The 20,347-nt window shown below is 42.3% G+C and overlaps 1 protein-coding gene across 1 annotated transcript; it reads right to left on the bottom strand.

Annotated features, from left to right (window-relative positions):
• Nucleotides 1-2,590: 2,590 nt before the first annotated feature.
• scinlb (scinderin like b) lies at nt 2,591-15,683 on the bottom strand. The gene is made up of 17 exons (XM_053486640.1): nt 15,521-15,683; nt 12,470-12,655; nt 10,802-10,956; nt 9,253-9,414; nt 8,992-9,141; nt 8,742-8,831; nt 7,881-8,013; nt 6,969-7,057; nt 6,635-6,850; nt 5,730-5,863; nt 5,528-5,618; nt 5,009-5,179; nt 4,681-4,855; nt 4,395-4,510; nt 4,199-4,276; nt 3,373-3,433; nt 2,591-3,288 (listed from the first exon to the last, which is right to left on the bottom strand). Exons 2-17 carry the CDS (start codon nt 12,648-12,650, stop codon nt 3,128-3,130), a joined length of 2,163 nt encoding a protein of 720 aa, XP_053342615.1. The 5' UTR covers nt 12,651-12,655; nt 15,521-15,683; the 3' UTR covers nt 2,591-3,127.
• Nucleotides 15,684-20,347: the final 4,664 nt, after the last annotated feature.

The raw sequence follows: 20,347 nt of genomic DNA, 5'->3' as shown, positions 1-20,347 counted from the left end.
TTTGCTGTTCCTGATCAGAGCGCTTCTACCACAGCTCGAGTGCTGGTGGATGAGGTATTCATCCGATTCGGTGCCCCGGAGCATCTACACAGCGATTAGGGGCAAAATTTTGAAGCGGAGGTGTGTGCGAGCGCAGGTAAAAAGGACCCGCACCACGCCCCTTCATCCTCAAAGTGACGGCCTCATGGAACGGTTTAATCGGACCCTCACCACACGACTCGCTTACCAGCGATCGGCAACGGGACTAAGACTTTTGTTCCTGGAAGGATAAACTGTTCCGGGTCCGTGAGTTGGCGCGTAAACACTTGGCGGACGCTGGGGGTAAGCAGCAACGGGTCTTTGACACTCACAGCCGGGGCCGGGACTTTGCTGCTGGAGAGCAGGTATGGGTGTATTCCCCCATAAGTAAGAGGGGGCTCTGTCCTTTTGCGCTCCTCCCTTCCCCACAAAAGGACCCTGGCATTCACAACGCCAGTGCCGACCGCCTTCACGCTTTAGAGACTGAGTTCACCATGGTGACCGGGAACAGTCACAGCTTGGGTGGGGGCAGTGTGGCGTAGGCGGGGCTTCAATGCAATCATGCCTTGTGGGAGGGGTTGCTGTGTGTTCAGTGGCGAAGCCACTGCGGTTGACGCAGGAACTCGGCTGCACGCTGGCTCAGACGGCTGATCACCTGAGGCTGAGAGCCTGGAGGACTGCACAGGGAGAAAGCGTCCTCCCGGCGCTAGTTTAGCAGCTGCTGGTGTACGCTGTCCCTCCGGCTTGAAAACGTTGCAGTCCCGAGGTTCCCTCGTCGCGAAACGTCGGAGACTTGCTCGTTGCCTAGCCGCGACGGGTAGCCCTGTCCCCGGCTAGGTTCACGAACCGAGCGCCACTGAGCTGCGGGCGGTCGCTCGGCTTTTCCGCCGTAATGTACCGCCAATATGGGCTCAGCGCGCTCGGCCTCGCGCAGCGGCAGGTCGCCTTGTCGGCTAACGACGCACGGAGCTGTATCTTGCTCCGGCGCTTGCGCAGCGCCGGCCTCCGCCCCAAGATCCAGCGCTGGGATTTTCACCTCGCCGCTCCGCGTTGGTTGCCGTGGTGTGCTCGCTTTAGCGCAGTCGGGAAAGCGCTTCTTTCGGAGTAGTCGCTCCGCTACTCGGCGGCCCGCTTGGATTTTAAGAAGGTCCTCTGGAGTGCGCTCCAACCTGTTACTCTCCATCCCACTTCTGACACCAATGTAGCGTTTTTACGCCGGAAAGAATGCTGGAGAGACGAGTTAGCTTATTTGCTGCCCAATGCAATGGCTGGGAGTACTTTATTAGGCACACAGCAGGTATGGCATGAGCAGCACCTTCACTCAGGAGCTTACATCCAATTAAGCTTCAGCCTGAACCAGAGCACATTTCACACATCACACACCCAACACACACGCAACAGGGCCGAAGCCACTAACCCAAACACCTTTCCCCATCATGGTGAACACACCGACATCCCCGCAAGGCATGCTGGTCGTCAGCCGCCGCCCCACCCACGCCACAATATATATGTATATTTTTATACTGCCTATTTATAATAAAAATCGCTTCATGTAATTTTTCATCATAAACAATATTTATTTTGTGTAAACATTTTGTATTACATGACAAACCCCTGCGAAATAAATGTTCCACAAAATAAACATTATATGAGAATTTGTATTATGTGTATTAATTTTCGTGTATTAATTTGTCACATGCCTAGGGTTAATTATAATAGTAATGATATATTTGATAATAATAATAATTATTTTTTTCATTATGATGTCCTAATATATTTGATAGAGATTTTGTGGGGGGTGCAATCCGTGACAGGGGGGCATTTTAGCGCATAACACAACGTTACTGCGGTTCACCTCCATTGCTAAAATCCCCCCCTCTTGGTCGGCGAATGCGAGTGACGTCACTCCCCACACAATCCCGCCACACAGTATAGACCCGCCCCTGACGCTGATTGACAGGATATGTGAATTTATAATTTAATATGAATTTATTCAATCCGGAAACATTAAACAGTTAACAACTAATTCAGAATAAGACAAGATTCAGTTATTTGTCACATGTACATTACAGCACAGTCAAATGATTGTTTCACATACACTGTAGTTCGGAGACTGGGGTCAGAGTGCGAAGGCAGGCAGGAGACAGCGCCCCCTGGTGAAGACTGCGTTAATGATGTTGATCAAGGGCTGATTGCTCGAGACAGTGGCAGCTTGGCAGCGCTGGGGCTCGAACCACACACCTTCCGATCAGTATCCCAGAGCCTAACAAATCTGAGCCACCGCAGCCCATCATGTAACAGAGTCTTTATGCGCCACAGGTCAAACATATAGTTATAAAACAAGTAGAAAGAGGACCAGAGAACACATACGGCGTTTGGAAACACTCCATGTCTGATTTATTGTTTAATATCCTAAAACATTTTCAGACATAACTTATTGGACTTCATGAGTCACTGCCCTGTGTGTTGCAGAGGATTTGCAGGGACGGATCCTTTAATATAATAAAGAAAGTAAAGGCTTCAGAAATGCTATAAATGGCAACAACAACAAAAAAAAACACAATAAACTTCATTGTTTTTTTTTTAACGTCTTTATTTTGGCACTTGGGCCAGGATGCCAGAATGTAAGAATTATTGGAGATTTTTTGTTCCCCAACCAATAGGTTTGAAAATAAGATACACCCTGCTAAAAAGTATACACACGCACTAAAAATAGTGAAAGTTTATTAAGGGGACATGTTTTTTTAGCATCTTACACCTGAACATATTTAATGTACGTAGTTGATGTTTGATGGTGAGATTAATAATTGCCAGAATTTCTGTTTTAAAGGCAGAATTGAAACACCTTGGATTGGACATGAAGGTTCTGGAGAACTACAATCTCATCGCTAATCCTTAATATTTAATAATATTATTTCATTAATATTTTGTTAACCTGGGAACAAAATGCTGACCTGTCAGCTGACCTGTCCATCACTTTCTCTTATGCCACTTATGGAAGAGGATGTAGAATGTAAGAAATAACAGAAAAGTGCAGAGAAAAATATGCAAAAAATAGGCTGTTTGTGTATCGAGCCTGTGCAAACAGCAGTTAGAGGATGATTAGGAGTTAGAAGCGAGCACGGATTTTCTCCAGGGGATCAGAGTCCCACATCTGACAATCCCAGGCTTGGAACCAGCCTGTGAAAGTCGGAGGCTCGGCTCCTTGTTTAATGGTGGTGATGGGGATCCCACGCCGGCCGGACGGGTCCGAGTCCACATACTCTTTAGCTGAAATGTGGATAATATTTGTTGATATATGTTAAATAATAATAACAATAAACATTATTCACAGTGTATAAAACTAGGTATTACCGATCTTTGGAGCGCCGGTCTTTTCTACTTCGTTAGCGTCTTTGCCGACCCACAGGAAGATCTACAGATAAAAGGATCACAATCAGCTCAAGGATTTAACTACATGCTTTCAATTAGGGATCTTAATAAGTAATCATTAATAGATTAAATAGTATTAAGGATTTAACTGATTCAAATGTATTAATAAAAAATATTTGTTTTGCATAATATTTCTCCATAACTTAGCACAACATTTTACTACATATCCAATCAACAAGGGTGGTTAAAAATTTTGCTAGCTTTTTAATGCACCAAAAAATAATGCTTAAATAAAAAAATATATAACTTTTTATTAATCACTCCCAAACTATTAGTGATGTAAATGATAAATCCTTATTTATTCAGCAACTTTATTAATTAAAAATGAATGGAGGGATAATACTTGTTCATGTTGTTCACCACAAGAGGGCGCACTTGCATTTATGTTTTTTTAGCTGCCTTGTTTCTCTGTTTAAATTATTTGCGCTTCATTAATTTGTAATCTCACATAACTATGTGTTTGGATTTGTGCCGGTAGGAATGTTAAAAAAAAATGTCTTATCGTTAGTTATTATTATCATTAATTTTTCTTATCTGATAGTTGAACGTTTGCAGCTCTATCTTCGCTATGAAATGAAATGCCTTTATGCTTTATCCTGTACACACTGTATTTAATCTACTGCATTATTATTATAAGATTTCATGTGATTTGCTTGTTGTTGTGTCTTCACTTCCATCTTGTTATAATTTGTCTGTTACCTGTCTGTTATTTTGCCTGATTGCTTTTCAGTGGATGGACTTCACTCACCTGATCCCCAGTGTCCAGCAACATGACATCATCAGTGGCCAAATCTGACTGAGTGAAGTCACCGGGAACCTCCTCAACCTGAGCGGAGAAGAAGAAGCGTAAGATCAGCGATAAATTCATTCACACACAGCAGCACGTCTCATTCATTTGTTAATAATATCAATATCTTGTTTATTTATTGATTTATCCATCTAACCTTGAGACAGCCGCTGCTGTTGGAGCAGCCGAACAGGCGAGGGGGCTTGATCACGCTCTTCAGAGTTTTGGAAGTCTGGTATTCCTTCTTCCCTCCCAGAGCGGTCCAGAATCCGGCTACGAGGAGACATCGGGGATTAAAACCAGTTCATACTGCAGCATTTTTAAGGATCAGTTCTTCTTTAAAGGAAAGCTTTTCGAACCTTTTGCAAGCTTAATTCAAACGGATTTGGATTTTTTTTAAATATACAGTGTATATAAATAAATAATGCAGAGCTGATCCTGACCTGGCTCTTTGCCCTCGGCTACGTCAGTGGGTTTCCCTCCCAGGAAGCCGACGACGTGTTTGGCAGCCTGAGCTTCCTCCTCACTGGCTCCGGCGCCGCGCCAGACAAACAGCGAATCAGGAGACTTCAGCACGAACACGTCGTTGGAGTTGAGGTTGGATGCACACGGTTTCACCTAGTGAGAGAGAGAGAGAGAGAGAGAAAGAAATGTATGAACTAAATTTCTAACTCATTAATATTATTTGCATTTGCCTATTATAATCTTATTAATACTATAAATTGCTGAAATATGGACCCAGTTCAAACCCAAGAGACTCCGCCCACTCACCTCCACAGCGCGAGTGGCTTTAGCAGTGCTGGTGCGGATGTGGAAGAGACGCGTGCTTCCCGCCTGCGTCTGTCCCCCTGTACGAGACGTCCCTCCGCTGTGGATGATCATAGGCTTCCCTTTGAACAAGCTCATCAGGTGAGGTGGCTCCTGACCCTGAGTGACGCGCACCTGAACGGCGGGTACAGTAGACATGGCAGAAACATGAGCCGAGTCCATTTCATTTATTCTTCTTAAACAACGATAGAAAACTTTGTGATGCATAGCTACTGTTTTCGGGAAATAATTAAAGACAAGTCGGGTGTCTACCCCGAAATTGTTTACTTTCCTTTAACAGCATCAAAGAGTTTTGTTTATCTTGCAATTTGCCATATTAATTTGACATAAATCTGCTAAAATCAATATCTCAATTCATTCTAGTACTTATCCTTTCTTAGACTTGTCCAGCATTGCCCCCTGGTGTTCAGATCATTAAATGACTGTAATCTCTAGATTTAAATTAGAATGAATGAGGCACACCTGGACCGGAGCTCCGCCCATGGAGTCGTCCAGCTGCACGGTGAGGAACGCTGAGCCGGCCAGCTCGTCCTGAGTGCACTTTAACCCCTGCCTGAGGAACACAGTCACACACTCACGTCAGCAACGCCGTGCATCACACCACTCTGCTGAATGCTCGTCCTCTGATTGGTCAGGAGGTGTACATGGGCGTGGCTCGACTCACCAGGTGTAGATGATGTGCTGCTCCCGGCTGCCCTGTTTATAGGTGTACAGGATGATGTAACAGTCGCCTCCGTAGAAATGACCATGCGAAGCGGGAGCCACGGGGGCGCGAGCTCCGCCCTCCACACGCCAGATCTATATAAACACACACACACAAATCTGGCTTATTAATTCCTTTCATCACACATCAATTTTTATTTTTTTTTAAACATCAAACATTTTTCTTTCTGTCCTTCGTTGTTGTCTAATTTTCTTTTTACTGTTTTCCATACATCATCCTAATAATTTTTTTACTTTTATAACTCTCTTTTCTTTTTTCCCCTCTTTCTTTATTTCTTGTCTTCCAGCTATCCATCGTTTCTTTTTTTACTGCTCTATCCTTCAGATTTTTTTCTTTCTTCTCCCTATCCACGTTGTCTTTATTTTATGTACAACATAATCTTTCTTTCTTTCTTAATACAATGCCTCTATTCTTTATTTTTCCCTGCATTCATTCATTCATTTATTCATTCCTTTTTATATCCCTATATCCTTCCCTTCTTACATCCCTCTATTGTTTCTTTCTTTCTTTAATCTGTTATTAATTCACCCCTTTATTAATCAATTTTAATCATATTTTATCCCATTGTTAATCAATTAATGATTATAAATTAATTAATTAATCTTTCTTTCTTTTATCCCTTTTTTCATTATTATTTTTTTTCATTCTTTCTTCTTTTATCCTTACCTTCCTTCCCTTTTTTCCTTTCTGTAACCCAAATATATTTCTTAACTCCAATCAGAAGCACACTGTACCTGGGTCTTACTCCAGGTGTGAAGATTAAATTCTCTCAGGTTTCCCTGTTAAGCGTCACACAGCTCCAGTACGATATAGAAATGGAGTTAGCTCTAGCGAGTGTTTCGTACCTGGACTTTCCCGGAGCCGTCGTCCACCATCTTGTGCTGCGCAGCCATGGCGTGGTTGGAGTGCAGGGTGGAGGCATCGAAGGGGACCTGCTGCACCTTGGCGATCTTCCCGATGGTGTAGGCTTTGGTCGGGCCCGTGGTCTGGTCCTTATCCTTCCAGTTACTGAAGAACTGCTTGAAGAGAGTTGTCTCGCCCCCTGCAGGCAGCACCTGGACCTGCAGTCACACACACAAACACAACGCTAACGCTGTAATAAAGCTTTAACACAGAATAACAATCACAGTTCAGTGTTTTGTGTTGTGTAGAATGTTTTTGCTCATGAAGGCAGTGTACCTGTGTTTTATTAGAGTAGTTCTTCTCTTTAATAAATTCATCAGCCACTTTCATGGCCGACTTGCGCTCCTGCACGTTCGCGTTCGGACCTAAGAATGAAACGTGTAACAAACTATAAACAAACCAAAAGGTCAACATGCTCATTCATACAGTAAATATAAATTGTAATTTCTGTACTGGAAAAAGAATATGTGCTGTGATTGGATACTAATCATCGCTGGGCGTGGCACAGGGCCTTAACACGAGAATTCGCTGCAAAGCTCATACACACTTGCACATATTCAAGTGAAACCCAGTGCACATTTAAAACTCATTGAGCTGAACAACTTTCGCTATGCATGTCATGGGCTCGACTCAACAAGAGGTCAGTTATTTTGGGTTTTTGCAAAACGCACCCAATGGAATTTGATATACTCCTCTTAGGGAATTTATTTGATCGCCACCAAACCCGGCCCATATGATCTCAAGACAGTGGGGATGCAAAATTGTGAAGGGACTTTTGTCATCTCAACCGGTTCAGCCGTGGCGATGCCTTAAACTTGTGCCGAAATGTGTCTAACAACTTCCTGAGGGAAATCAGACATCATAGTGTGTTGATTTTATTTACAGCATCCTGGGCTTTTTAAAGATCATAACATACCTCAAAAAGCACACAGGTTGTATGGTGTTTGCCTTGTGAAAATGGCAATTTAAATAAATTTAAAATTAAATTAAATCAGTGCAAAAGTGCAGCGATAGCACAGGTGCTTGGGCCCAATCATCGCTGCTTTGCAACTTTATTTGTAATCATAACCTTTATAATATACTTATAATAAGAAATGTTATAAATCCGAGAACACTGACAACTTGAATGGGGAACCAATACATTATTCAAAACCGAAACCCCCTGAACACTCATTCTTTGCTTCCCACCTTTCCATACAAACACGTTGCCGTCTACGCCGTTGTCCAGAATGAAGCAATCGTTAGGATTAAGCATTTCCTGCTTGAACGGACTGGACGCGGCCACAACGGACGTCTTCATGGAGCCAGTGGCATCGGAGATCTGCACAGAGTAAGATTATTGACGTAGGATTATACCAGTGGAACTACTTGCATGGGATTATTCAATTTCAGCAGTATCATTATAATAAGATTGTTAGAGTTAAAATATTAAAGTGGTGTGAAGTAATATTATGACACTGGGATAAATAAATTTTTATTATTAGAGATTATTTGAATAAGATTACCTGGAATTATTCAAGTGGAACTATTCTTGTGGGATTATATGAGTGAGATTATGAGACTGAAATGATCAGAGTAGCTTCACTAAATTAAAATGACTGATGCATTTGAGTGGAGTTAAGCAGAATGATCTCTTCAAGTGAGATTATTAGAGTTTAATTGTTAGAGGGTGATTATGATATTTTAAATCCTAAAGTGAGATTATTATGTTTAAGTCATTAAAATGGAATCATTCAAGTGGGATTACGAGATTTAAAATATTGAAGTGAGATTTTTATATTAAAATTATTAGAATAGGATTATTCACCTGAGATTATGATATGTGAAATATTAAAGTGAGATTATTACATTTATATAGTTGGGATTAAATGGGATAATTAGATTAGAATGACTAATGCAAGAAAATGTGAGTGGGATTATTAGGGCAGGATTATGTAAACAGCATTATTGGAGTGGGATTATTCACTGCTTACAATCGTCAAGTTAAAACTATGGAGAGGAGTGTGTGTTGCTGGTTGGTGTGTATGGTGTGTGAAGGTTGTGTATTACCAGGTACAACGCTGCCTTTTTCTTGTTGGACGTCTCAACCGCCTCGTCATCAGGTGTGGCAGGAGCGATGGCGGTCACAGGGCCGAGAGCCTGGAGAGGAGAGTCACACACACACACACACACACACACACACACACACAGTGTGGCTATTCTGGTAGAAAAGACACTACTGTACCTATTTACTCTTCTTCTGTTAAATATTTGTGTGTGTGTGTGTGTGTGTGTGTGTGTGTGTGTGTATGCTTCTCACTTTAATCAGCTCCTCCGGTTCTATTCCTTCCTCCACTATGCTCAGCTTGGCTCTGCCATTGCGCTCGTTGTCGCGGATATCGATGGCCACCTGAGACGCCTTCACCTTCTCATAGCGGTTACACTCGCTGCCGATCCACTGGTAGATGTTCTGCACGGGAAGTCAGAGGTTAAAAACCAATGAATGAAAATAACAAGGCAGTCAAAGTTTCTTGCACATCCAGGACATCACACTGGGAGGACGTGTAGTGGAGGACGTTACCTGTCCCAGGTCCACGATGAAGCAGTCGCCCTTATTAAAGCTGGACCAGGAGAAGTTTACTTCAGTGGCTCTGATCGCTCTCCGGCCCTTCACATGCAGCACGCGCTTCGCGTCTGCCGCGTTAGTCACCACGTGATGGAAACCAGACGCAACACCACCTTTCTGTATAGACAAAAGAGACAGGGTGAGAAAGAGAGGGACAGTGAGAGGGAGAGAGAAAGACAGTAAGAGAGAGACGGTGTTTAAGAGAAAGAGAGAGTAAGACAGAGAGAGACAGAGAGCAATGGTAAGCACGAGGGAGACAAACAGAGACAGAAACAGAATGACAGTGAGACAGAGAGACAAAAACAGTATGAAAGAGAGAGAGAGAGACAATGAGACAATGAGAGAGAGACAGAAAAACATTGAGAAAGAGACAAAAAAGTGAGAGAGATAGAGACAATGAGACAGTGAGAAGAAGAGAGACAAAGTTAAAGATGTAGTGTCTCTACCTGGAAGGGGCGTGTACCTGTCCAACTCAGGGAAGGACTGACTTTTGTTTCAGTAAAAGAGGCGTGGCCTCTCTATCCTGCTATCTTAGAGAAGGAGGCTTTATATCATCTCTGAATTAGGGACGCAATTCGACAGAAGGATCACGTTTATCCTGACTGGACCGCAGGAGACGATACAAACACCTTCGGCTGCATTCGCTCAGAACAGGGGTTTACCAAAATAAAGACAATGAGAACACACACATGGGGGTGTATTAGTGAGAGCAGGAAATGAAAACCAGAACCGCGTGGTCAATACACACACACCACACACACACACACACACACACACACACACACACACACACTGCGGGAACCAAACTGGTGCGTCGTGCTGGAAAAAATGCACGACCGAAACACTAAATAGCTCAAAACTGTTGTTTCGCATGGTCTCTCCGTGTACATAAATACCACCTCACCATGGACTCACACACACACACACACACACACACCTGCTCAAACAAACAGAAACACTATATACTGCAGAAAAACACTTTCAAAAACAGCTGCAAGACTAAACCTGGAAGTCCAATTTTTTTCAAGAATAAAGAAGATGAAAAGAGATCATGGCTTTTCCATCATCCTGTGAACGCTTTATGATGATATCTACTGACCTGGTTTAACGTGGGAGATTCGGCTTGTGCGTGACAGGTTGCAGAAAAGGTTTGTGATTGGTCACCTCGCATGTCAATCAAACAGGTTATTTCTGTGAAAGTGGGCGGGGCTTTGGCTACTAATTATAATGAAATGTTCCTACAGTACAGTATGCCCTTGATGGGACAATCCGGTTTGTAAGACTTTATAATATTAATATTATTGACCATAAAAGATGGAAACGTGTATGACGAAATGTTGTGTTAATAACGCTGTGATAAAGTTGTCTAGTGAAACCCAGACGTGTTTAGAACATCGCAGCAGGACTGTTAGGGTTTAACATTCCTATCGTAGCGAATCATCGAATCAGATCAATAGGAAATTGAAAACAGCCTCGTTTACGGACGACATGTGAAAAACATCACCTGATACTTAATCCCGGATTTGAAGTATCCCATGAAGACGACCGATTCGTTATTCTGGACCTCGCGGAACTGCACCGGGCCGCCGCCGAGATGGTCGTCCAGCTGCATGGCAAAGATGGCTGCCGCGCCGCTCTCATCCTGCGAGCACTCGTTTCCTGTGAGGAGAAATCCACAGAAAGGAGAAGGAGGGTGATCAGGTGATGACTTTTACATACCGTATATAGATTAATAAAGCATCAGACTGACAATCAATGGAAGACTGTCACCAACATGATTCAACTCCTAAAGACATTTTGTTCATTACTATAATCTTACTTCTGTTTGTCCTAAAACCTTTTTCTCATTCATGAGTCGAACACACGGCTCACTGTTCACACTAACGAGCAGCTCTAGAAAAAAAAACCTGTTACAGATGCTGTTCGGCTCTGGACGTTCGGTCGACTCGCGTGTAACGCGCACCGTAACGCAGTTTATTTCAAAGATTAATTAATGAACTCGTTAGTGAGCTTCTGTCACAATGTTAATACTGGGAATCTGTTAGCGCAATATGTGGTCCGGATTGTTCCTTTAAGACCTCGAAGAGCCGAGTGGAGAGACGGTGCGAGATGCCTGGGCCGCTCCTCCGGGAGAAGAGAACTTGGCCGGATTTGTTTACTGAGTTATAAAAACCACATGGTAACCCTGAGAAAAGACAGGCACGAAGGTTAGGAAACTTTCCACTCCGGGTACTCAGGGTACACACACACACACACACACACACACACGCATGCACAGAGTCTGCACGAAAGCGGTAAAAAAAGCAGCGGAGGCAAATCAGGCCAGTAAAAGAACAAACCAGCGAAAACCAGCCCAAGAACAAAAAGGCAGTTCTGCTTTCTGCGGTGTGGGATTTATAACTGGTGAGTCACAGAAGAAGAACTCTGCTCGCTCGCGGTCATTACGATTCCCACGACACGGACGCCAAATGCTGTGGGACAAGAAGAACTGTGACAGGAACTGTGAGACGTGAACGTATCGAGGTTGAGATTTCAGTTCTGATCGGTCAGAGGGAAGGAGTCTCCAGTGTCAGAGCTATAAACAGATGTAACTCTGAACAGATAAAAGTACGAACTGTCAGTCTTAAAACAATAAAACCTCAGAATCTATGACAGCTTACTCTGGTATTAAAGGAAAAAAAACACTTTGGGATGTTTTTGGGGGAAAAAATAAATAATAGCATGTCTGTTTTGCCTGAACTGATTATTTTCCCGTAACTGCACTGAAATTTTGCAACAACTTGTGCATTCAAGACGCTCTTGTGCTTGGGCAAAGCTTCAGTCCCTGATATAGTGTGTGAAAATGTAAAACCAGATTTCATTTGCATTTAATTTACAAAAAAAAAAAAACATCATCCTTCCTAAGTGGTGCAATTTTTGGTGCAAGTTTTATTACAACGGACTGGTTTTGCAACCTTGTTGTAATCACACACAACCTCACTAAAAGCAGAGTAAACACCTCAAGGTGTGGCAGTGTGTTGTTCTACAGAGCCATCGCCCGATACAGCACCGCCTGCAACGCTTCCTGACGCGCGGATGATGCTAACCACGAAATGCATTAACATAACACCTTAAGTCAGATTCTTTTCCTACACATCTGGAGCAAAGTTGGAGACGCAGTAACAACACCCACCCAGCCACATGTGGATGTAGTAGGATGGCGCGCTTGTGGTGTACAGCAGGACGTAGGCGTCTCCGGTGAAGAAGCTTCCGTACAGGTTCTTGGGAACAGGCTTGAGGTCCATGTTCTCTATACGCCAGATCTGCAGACCAGCCGTCTTCCCGGCATTAGCGAACTCCTTGTGGGCCACCATGATGCCTGAAAAAACAGAAAAAAGAGTTAAATGGCGGACATCCGCTGGAGTCGATCCCGTCAATGTTTCTCAGCGAATCTCATGAAAACCACCTGTATTCAGATGGGGTGTGGATCGAAAGAAGAGCTCCAAGATGTGAGAGGGATGGGTTTAACTGTTAAAGTGTGAACTGGTCGATTTGCGTCCACACTGGAAATTAAATTTGTTTGGAGGAGAAGGATTTTTTTTTTTAAATGAAGGAAGAAGGAACCAAGAAGGGAAGATTTTTAGTCTTTTTTTTTATAATTTACAAAATTTCATTAAAAAAATCACTTTTTGTAAACTGTAACTTATAGAATTATAGAAAGCTTGTTTTTATGTAGTTTAAAAAGACATACAGCTGAAAAGTAACAAACTAATGAACTAATGAATAAATAATATTGTTATTCAGCTTCATTGAGCGTTTCATTAAGACGAGACAGCGGAGAGGAACGTCCCTGAGATGACCTGAATGAGAAACCCTGAGAGGAACATGTCCGCGTCTGGTAGTAAATATGAATCATTATGTCCACTATAAAAAGCTGACTGATTTAAATCATGTTGTTGTGTTGCACATTTATCTCAATAAGCAATCCGTTGCATCACGACTTCCTGTTTCGTTAACCGTAACTTCAGAACCCAAATGTCCAAAACAACTGAAATCTAGCTTTCATAACATTGTGCTGTCTCTCTCGCAATAATCACCAAAACAAACAGCCGCTCTCCAATTTCTGACTTCTACACCTACAGACTCGTCACTCTGAGCCGCCATGAGTTTTACTAACGCACTTAATGAACAACAAAAAAAGCAATGAACCTAGCTTCCAGGCTAAACAGCCCAACATGTGTTCGTTATTTTAGTTATAGAACTCAAAGCCGATTGAGAAGATGTCAGTCGGAGCTCCAGAGTAAACTTCCTCAGGCCCTTCTCATATACATCCCAAAAATAGTGTTCCTAAAAATGCTGTACTGTAATAACACTTTGCTTTAAACACGTTATTACAATGTTATAACAGACCATACTGACTCTTCTTTAAATTTGAAGTTTCTCCAGGAAAGGTTGTACAAAACTAAATGTTGTACCGGAGGAGGGTGAAAAAAAGAAGAAGAAGAAGAGGAAGACCGGGTGGTTTTCATTTTTTAAAACCATATTATTTAACCACGTTGTACTTGGAACCTTTAGTGAATGAGAATCCTTCTGCTGCAGGGTTGATCACCTGAGCATGTGATCACTGTTGGAAATCTTTCTGATGTCCAACTTTTGGACATTTCTTATCACCAGGATTTTATCAAGTATCCCAGTTCAACTGAAATTTCTATCTTTTTTTTAGATTTCATTACAATTCTAAACAAACTTAGCAAATGATTTGCTCCAACCACAAGGAACGCTGTGCTGCCTGCCAAGGTGTGAAAATCTTAGAGAGCGCCACCTGTATAACAGGAGAGGAACAGCAATATTTAACCCCCTCAAACGCAAACATGTAAACATTAAAACAAATTTAAACGAAGAGGATTTTAGAGTCAGTGCGGCGATACATTAATTGCCATACAAAATAATCGTGATACATCACTGAATAAATTTGTTTTCCCCTGTCTGTAATAACACACACATACACACTTACACATAAACCTATGTCAGTTTAGCTAATCTGCATGTCTTTGGACTGTGGGAGAAAACCAGAGCACCTGGAAGAAATCCACCAAACACAAGGAGAACATGCAAACTCCATGCACACAGACCCTGGAGGTGCAGGCGACAGTGCTAACCACGAGGCCACCATGCCAGGTATATATATATATATATATATATATATATATATATATATATATACGCACACACACTCAGAATGATGCATATTTGCAGTGTCTGCTTCTGAAGTGTATTCAGACTATAAATAAATGAAAATGTCCTTTCTAGTAAAACAGTTAATAAAATAATAAATCATGGTTTTATCATGCAGGCTATAAAGCGACAGTGTTATTGTTCCTCATTGCCTTTCTCTTAACTGTTTATTAAAACATACCTTTTTATTAAATACCCTAAACTCTCATACAGAGATTGCACAGAGACCTCCTGGAATGTGGTTTTTACATAATTTTTTATAATAATTATTATTATAGACAGTCTAAGAATAAAATATATATTTTTTTAAATAATAAATATATATTTTTTTTCATTCCTTTGGAAGGTCACTAACAGTTGTGTGAGCATTTCACTGTGCACGGTTATGTTCGTTACAAATTCGAATTTTGAATAAAGTAATCATGAAAGGCAAATCACGTGCGACTCGAATAAATAAAAGTCATACTGGAAACATTTTAGAATTTGTTTGAAGAAGCCGCGCGCGCTCTCTCTGGGTGAGACTCGGGTGTTTACGGAAACTGCACGGAAAAAGCCGAATGTGCGCCGAGAGTAACCACTAGTCCTCATTTACTCGATGATAATTTCCTAGAAAGTACAAACGCGCTACTTTCATATTATAAGAAATAAACATTAAACTGACTTCGGAAAGCAAAAAAAAAACAAAAAAAAAAAAACCGATGCACAGAAGAAAAAATATATATAATAAAAAAGATGCGCGCGTAAAAGCGCACAGAATCGCTGCAGAACTAAACAATCCGGATTCTTTCTAGACATCTTTGATGCTCCACTCTGTCTGTTCTTGCAAAAATCCGAAACACCCACGCAAGTAGTGTATCACACACACACACACACACACCAAAAAGCTGCCTGGACCCGACTAATGTCTCCAAACTCCAGGCAGCAGAAGAACAGCTGATGATTTCATGCGCTACAGCACAGCGCGGCTCTTCAGCATCTCAAAGCTCACTTTCCTTTAACTTTTACTTACCTTGATTAACTTGCAGAAAGACTGAGAGAACCTGAGCTGAGGAGCAGTTTGGGCTTCACTTCACACGGAGTTTTCCGTCCAAACTGACACACACACATACACACACCCACGAAAGCACTAACACACTCCTGACATGGAGATGGAGGCGTGGTCAAGGACTGGAAGGCGTGCTGATGAGAAAGAAGACAAAACTACAGGAGACAACATGCCTTCAGATTAAATACACTCAAGTAAATTGCATGAATATTTACTGCACATTTGCCTTCTCTTGTACCATCTCCAGGCTGTATGTGTGTGTGTGTGTGTGTGTGCATAATTTTTAATGTAATGTGTGCACTAAAAGTACAAAGCCACATCCTAAGCAAACATTTGGACATTAGGGGAAAAAGAATGACTGCCACTCACTGCACAGTAATGATAAAGCCTGCATGCCACAGAGCCTTATGTAATCTATAGCTTAATATAAATAAACTAATGTTAAGGACTAGATAGCTCATAATTAGTAGTAATAGGAGTCTAATCACACCACATTCTTTCTGTAACTACAACACAATGCTTTGGTAAGAGAGGGTTGATTAATTTTCTAGAACTGCTGCTTCATCAGGTTTACTGCATGTGATAAGATAAGATCAAACTTTATTCAACCCCGAGGGAATTATTGTGCCAGTGACTGCTCCGAAAGCAAAGTGTAATAAAACATAATAATTAATGAAATGAAACCAAGTGATAAATAAAGTAAAAATATAAATAGGCAAAGTGGCTTAGTGGTTAAAGTTTAGACTTTATTCGTCACATATACATTAATATACAGTGACAGGGTTAAGGGCCTTGCTTAAGGGCCCAACAGTGGCAAGGGTTAGGGTTAGGGGATGGATGGATGGAAAAATACAATACAATAAAAATATCCACAAAGTAAACATAAGATAAATAAAAGTAGAAAACACCCAGTCCCAATTAAGAGAGCAAAACCAGATTCTGGTGACGAGTCGTATGATACAGCTTATTGATCTTATACATGACATTGGGGGCGGTGGCTTAAGGCTGTGGGTTACTGGGTTTCTGATTGGAACGTCGGGGGTTCAAGCTCCAGCACAGCAAAGTTACCACCTTAACCCTATCTGCTCCAGGAACGCTGTATCCTGCCTGACCCTGTGCACTGACTGCAGCCTTCTAACTAAATATGTGAAAATTAGAATTTTGCTTTGGGATGAATAAAGTACTTATTATTATTATTATTCTCTCAGACACCTCCACCAGAGACTCCAGCTCCACACCAATGACCAGGCCAACTTTCCTAATGAGGTTGTTGAGTCTGTTGGCATCGTCAGTCTTTACTCTGCTGAGGAAGATGGCACTAGTTACCAACATTATTGCACTCTTTCTATCATGTCCCAGCCATCCGGGAACGTTCTCATTAAGTTTTGAAAAGGTTCTGCTGCAACGACCTTGTAGCACAATATTAAAACATAAAGAACCAAATCAAAAGGTTATGAAAATCAAAACTTGATAAGGTTCAAAACTTTCCTTTTTAAAACAGAAAATAAAAACTCACATTTTAATCATGTAGGCTATAAAGTGGTGGTATTGTTCCTCATTCCTTTTAAATAAAAAAAAAAAGTTTAGATGTTGGTGCTTTATAAATTTAAAGAGAGAGAAAGATGGAGATGCTGGTGAGATAAGAACTGTTTATAGCTGCTTTATCGTTAGTTCAAAACCAAAACTTCATGGACGTTCAGCAACACCTACAGCGCAATGCGTCCTTCTTTACTACATGAACAATCGCTGTGATTGATTTACTGTGTTTCACTCTTTAAATGATGAATGTAAAATGAACACACACACATACACACATCCAGATTTTCATTAAAATTCCACATTGTGATCCTGAGGGGGCGGAGCTACACTAAAACATTTTGAAGAAGTTTATTTCAACATAAGGCCACCACGAAAACCACAGTAAAGTTCCGCTAATGTTTAGAGGAAGTCTGACAATTTTCTTTACTTGTTAATCTAAATCCGTGTCACACCAGTCAAACATTAACCACCCGTTGTGTGTTCGTGTAACTGGAGCGTCGTGTACATTTTTCCCTTTTAATCACCAAACTGCTCCTTCAGATCGATCTCTTTGCCACACTTGAGTTGGCGTTTCGTTAAGTGCTGATTCGATGTGACTGCGCAGGAACACTTTGCATGGAAATTTGGCATGGAAATGAGCGCCAGCTCCAGCGAGACGAGAACACTAACCTGATTAGCGTGCTCATAAAGACGGCCTGAAAGCACAACTATAAAACATCTCCCACTTCACACCTGACAAGAGAATTAAAAAACCGGTTTTAACCACCGGAGGCACACCCTGAACCCGAACCTCTCGGGCCACCCGAGCGTCCTCCGCTCCGCGACCAGGAAGCCGACGCTGATTTGTTTAGATGCCTGATCATTAAACGCAGCCGTGTTCACTGGGTTTCTGCCTCCTTTGTTTCATTCCACAGTCATGTGTTTGCAATAATCCTGCTGAAACGAAAGAGGCCTTTAAGTGGCATCAGATGACGGCGGGGGGGCGGGTGGAGGGGGGCGAACACTTCTCTCAAAATTACGGCCTTCACATGCAGAGGCCGAGATCACGGGGAGCAGTGTGTGATCCAGAACTGTGTGTGTGCATGATTTTTGTTTTGTTGCCTACAGAAAAACAACAGTTTAGAACAAGAAGGTCGATCAGAACTTTTCAGCACTAATGAGACACAACAGTGGAAAAAGGAGGAAAACGGTTAAAGAGATGCACATTCTGATCTGATCTCTTGGTTTTTTGGGGGAAGAAAAAAAGGAAACAATCATCATCAAGGGAAGCAGATCATCATCATGTTGCTAAAAAGATGTCCGACTGTTTTAAGAGATCCGACCCTGGAGACTCCTGTTCCAACTTTTTAAAATTAGGTCTTATTTTTGGATTATTTCCAGCATACACTGTACAACTTCCTAGTTAAATACTTAAAAATAAATAAATATATAATACGCATCAGTGGCTTTTGAACTACTAAACAATTAGTTCTTATTTATGCGTCAGCATTCAGGGTTTTAACTGAATTAGCATTAGCATAGAGTTAAATGCTAAACTGTACGCTATAAGCTTTCCATAGCAGCTTGCAAAATTTGCATCCGAACTCAAGTGCAAAACTACACAAGCAGCGGCGGTCTGTGGCTAAATTATTTCTTTACCCTACGTCTAGACTTGGTGCTTTAAACGTAAATGCTAGAAAGTTTTATATATAGATCTGTTAGATAGTTAGCTTAGATGTTAATGTAGCTGAAACTGTTGTTTTGACCCTCAGTCAGGCCACCAGAACATAGTGCGTTACCGCAGACACAGCGTTAATAGCTCAGTGTTTGCTGAAGGTGACGAGCAAACATCTGCGTCACAGCATGCCTCAGTGCACAACCACAATCTGATGATAATTATGAAGAGCAAAATGAGAAGCTTCACTCATGCATGTTTACACTGCACCAACTGATAGTCAACACACACACACACACTGAGAGGCAGCACATCTCGCTGACCGAGCAGCCAGGAGTGAAGCTGGGATTAGCACAGTGCGCTAACGTGTGATTAAATAGCCGAGAGGATGCGCTCAGGCCGCACTGACGCGGTAAAACCACCACCTCAAAACACCTAAAGGTCGTGTAAAACTCCGCAAATAAACTGAACACAACGTTAGCTGGATCAGCAGGTTGGCACAGAGAGCTCGCTTCAGGCTTTAAAATTAAAAATGCTTCACTGTCATGAAAAAGAGAAAAGAAAAAGACTGCAACAACTGCTTCAGTGGGAAGTTCACACTTCATCGGGCGTGAAATGAATCACAAACAGCAGCTGCAGGTCTGTGGGGTGAGATCAGCACCATGAGGTCATTACTACACAGCAGGGGCGCCAAAATTAACTGAACACGGCTCTGGTCTCTCTCTCGCTCTAATCCTATTCATTCTAATTCCAATCCCAGTAAAGGAGGCGTGGCTTCTGTCTTTATCCTAGTGACTCAGTAAAGGAGGCGTGGCCTCCGTCTATATGTCCATCGGTCCTATTAAAAAAGGCGCGGCCTCCGTCTCTATTTTTGTCAATCCCAGTAAAGGAGGCGTGGCTTCCGTCTATATTCCCATCAGTCCCAGTAAAGGAGGCGTGGCCTCTGTCTATATTCCCATCAGTCCCAGTAAAGGAGGCATGGCCTCTGTCTATATTCCCATCAGTCCTAGTAAAAGAGGCGTGGCCTCTGTCTATATTCCCATTAGTCCCAGTAAAGGAGGCGTGGCCTCTGTCTATATTCCCATCAGTCCCAGTAAAGGAGGCGTGGCTTCTGTCCTTATCCTAGTGACTCAGTAAAGGAGGCGTGGCCTCCGTCTATATTTTCATCGGTCCTATTAAAAAAGGCGTGGCCTCCGTCTCTATTTTTGTCAATCCCAGTAAAGGAGGCGTGGCTTCCGTCTATATTCCCATCAGTCCCAGTAAAGGAGGCGTGGCCTCTGTCTATATTTCCATCAGTCCCAGTAAAGGAGGCATGGTAACTACATTTACATTTAGTCATTTGGCAGACGCTCTTATCCAGAGCGACTTACATTTTTATCTCATTACACATCTGAGCAGTTGAAGGTTAAGGGCCGCGCTCAAGGGCCCAACAGTGGCAACTTGATGGTTGTGGGGTTTGGACCTGGGATCTTCCGAACCGTAGCCCAATGCCTTAACCATTGAGCTACCCCTGACCCCTGACTCTGTGAATATAGACAGAGGCATGGCCTCTATCTATATTCCCATCAGTCCTAGTAAAAGAGGCGTGGCCTCTGTCT

Source organism: Clarias gariepinus, chromosome 25 (assembly GCF_024256425.1).
Source record: "Clarias gariepinus isolate MV-2021 ecotype Netherlands chromosome 25, CGAR_prim_01v2, whole genome shotgun sequence".
NCBI classification, from domain to species: domain Eukaryota; kingdom Metazoa; phylum Chordata; class Actinopteri; order Siluriformes; family Clariidae; genus Clarias; species Clarias gariepinus.
Note: the sequence above shows the minus strand (reverse complement) of the source record. Positions and strands in the feature narration are given on the sequence as shown.

What these genes read in the sequence shown, in the direction of transcription:
- scinlb (XM_053486640.1), bottom strand. Translation starts at nt 12,650, where the DNA reads ATGGTGGCCCACAAGGAGTTCGCTAATGCCGGGAAGACGGCTGGTCTG. An exon ending in CAACGTGTTTGTATGGAAAG is followed by an intron (nt 7,058 to 7,880) that starts GTGGGAAGCAAA and finishes TTTCATTCTTAG; the next exon opens with GTCCGAACGCGAACGTGCAG. An exon ending in AGCCGAGGGCAAAGAGCCAG is followed by an intron (nt 4,511 to 4,680) that starts GTCAGGATCAGC and finishes GTCTCCTCGTAG; the next exon opens with CCGGATTCTGGACCGCTCTG.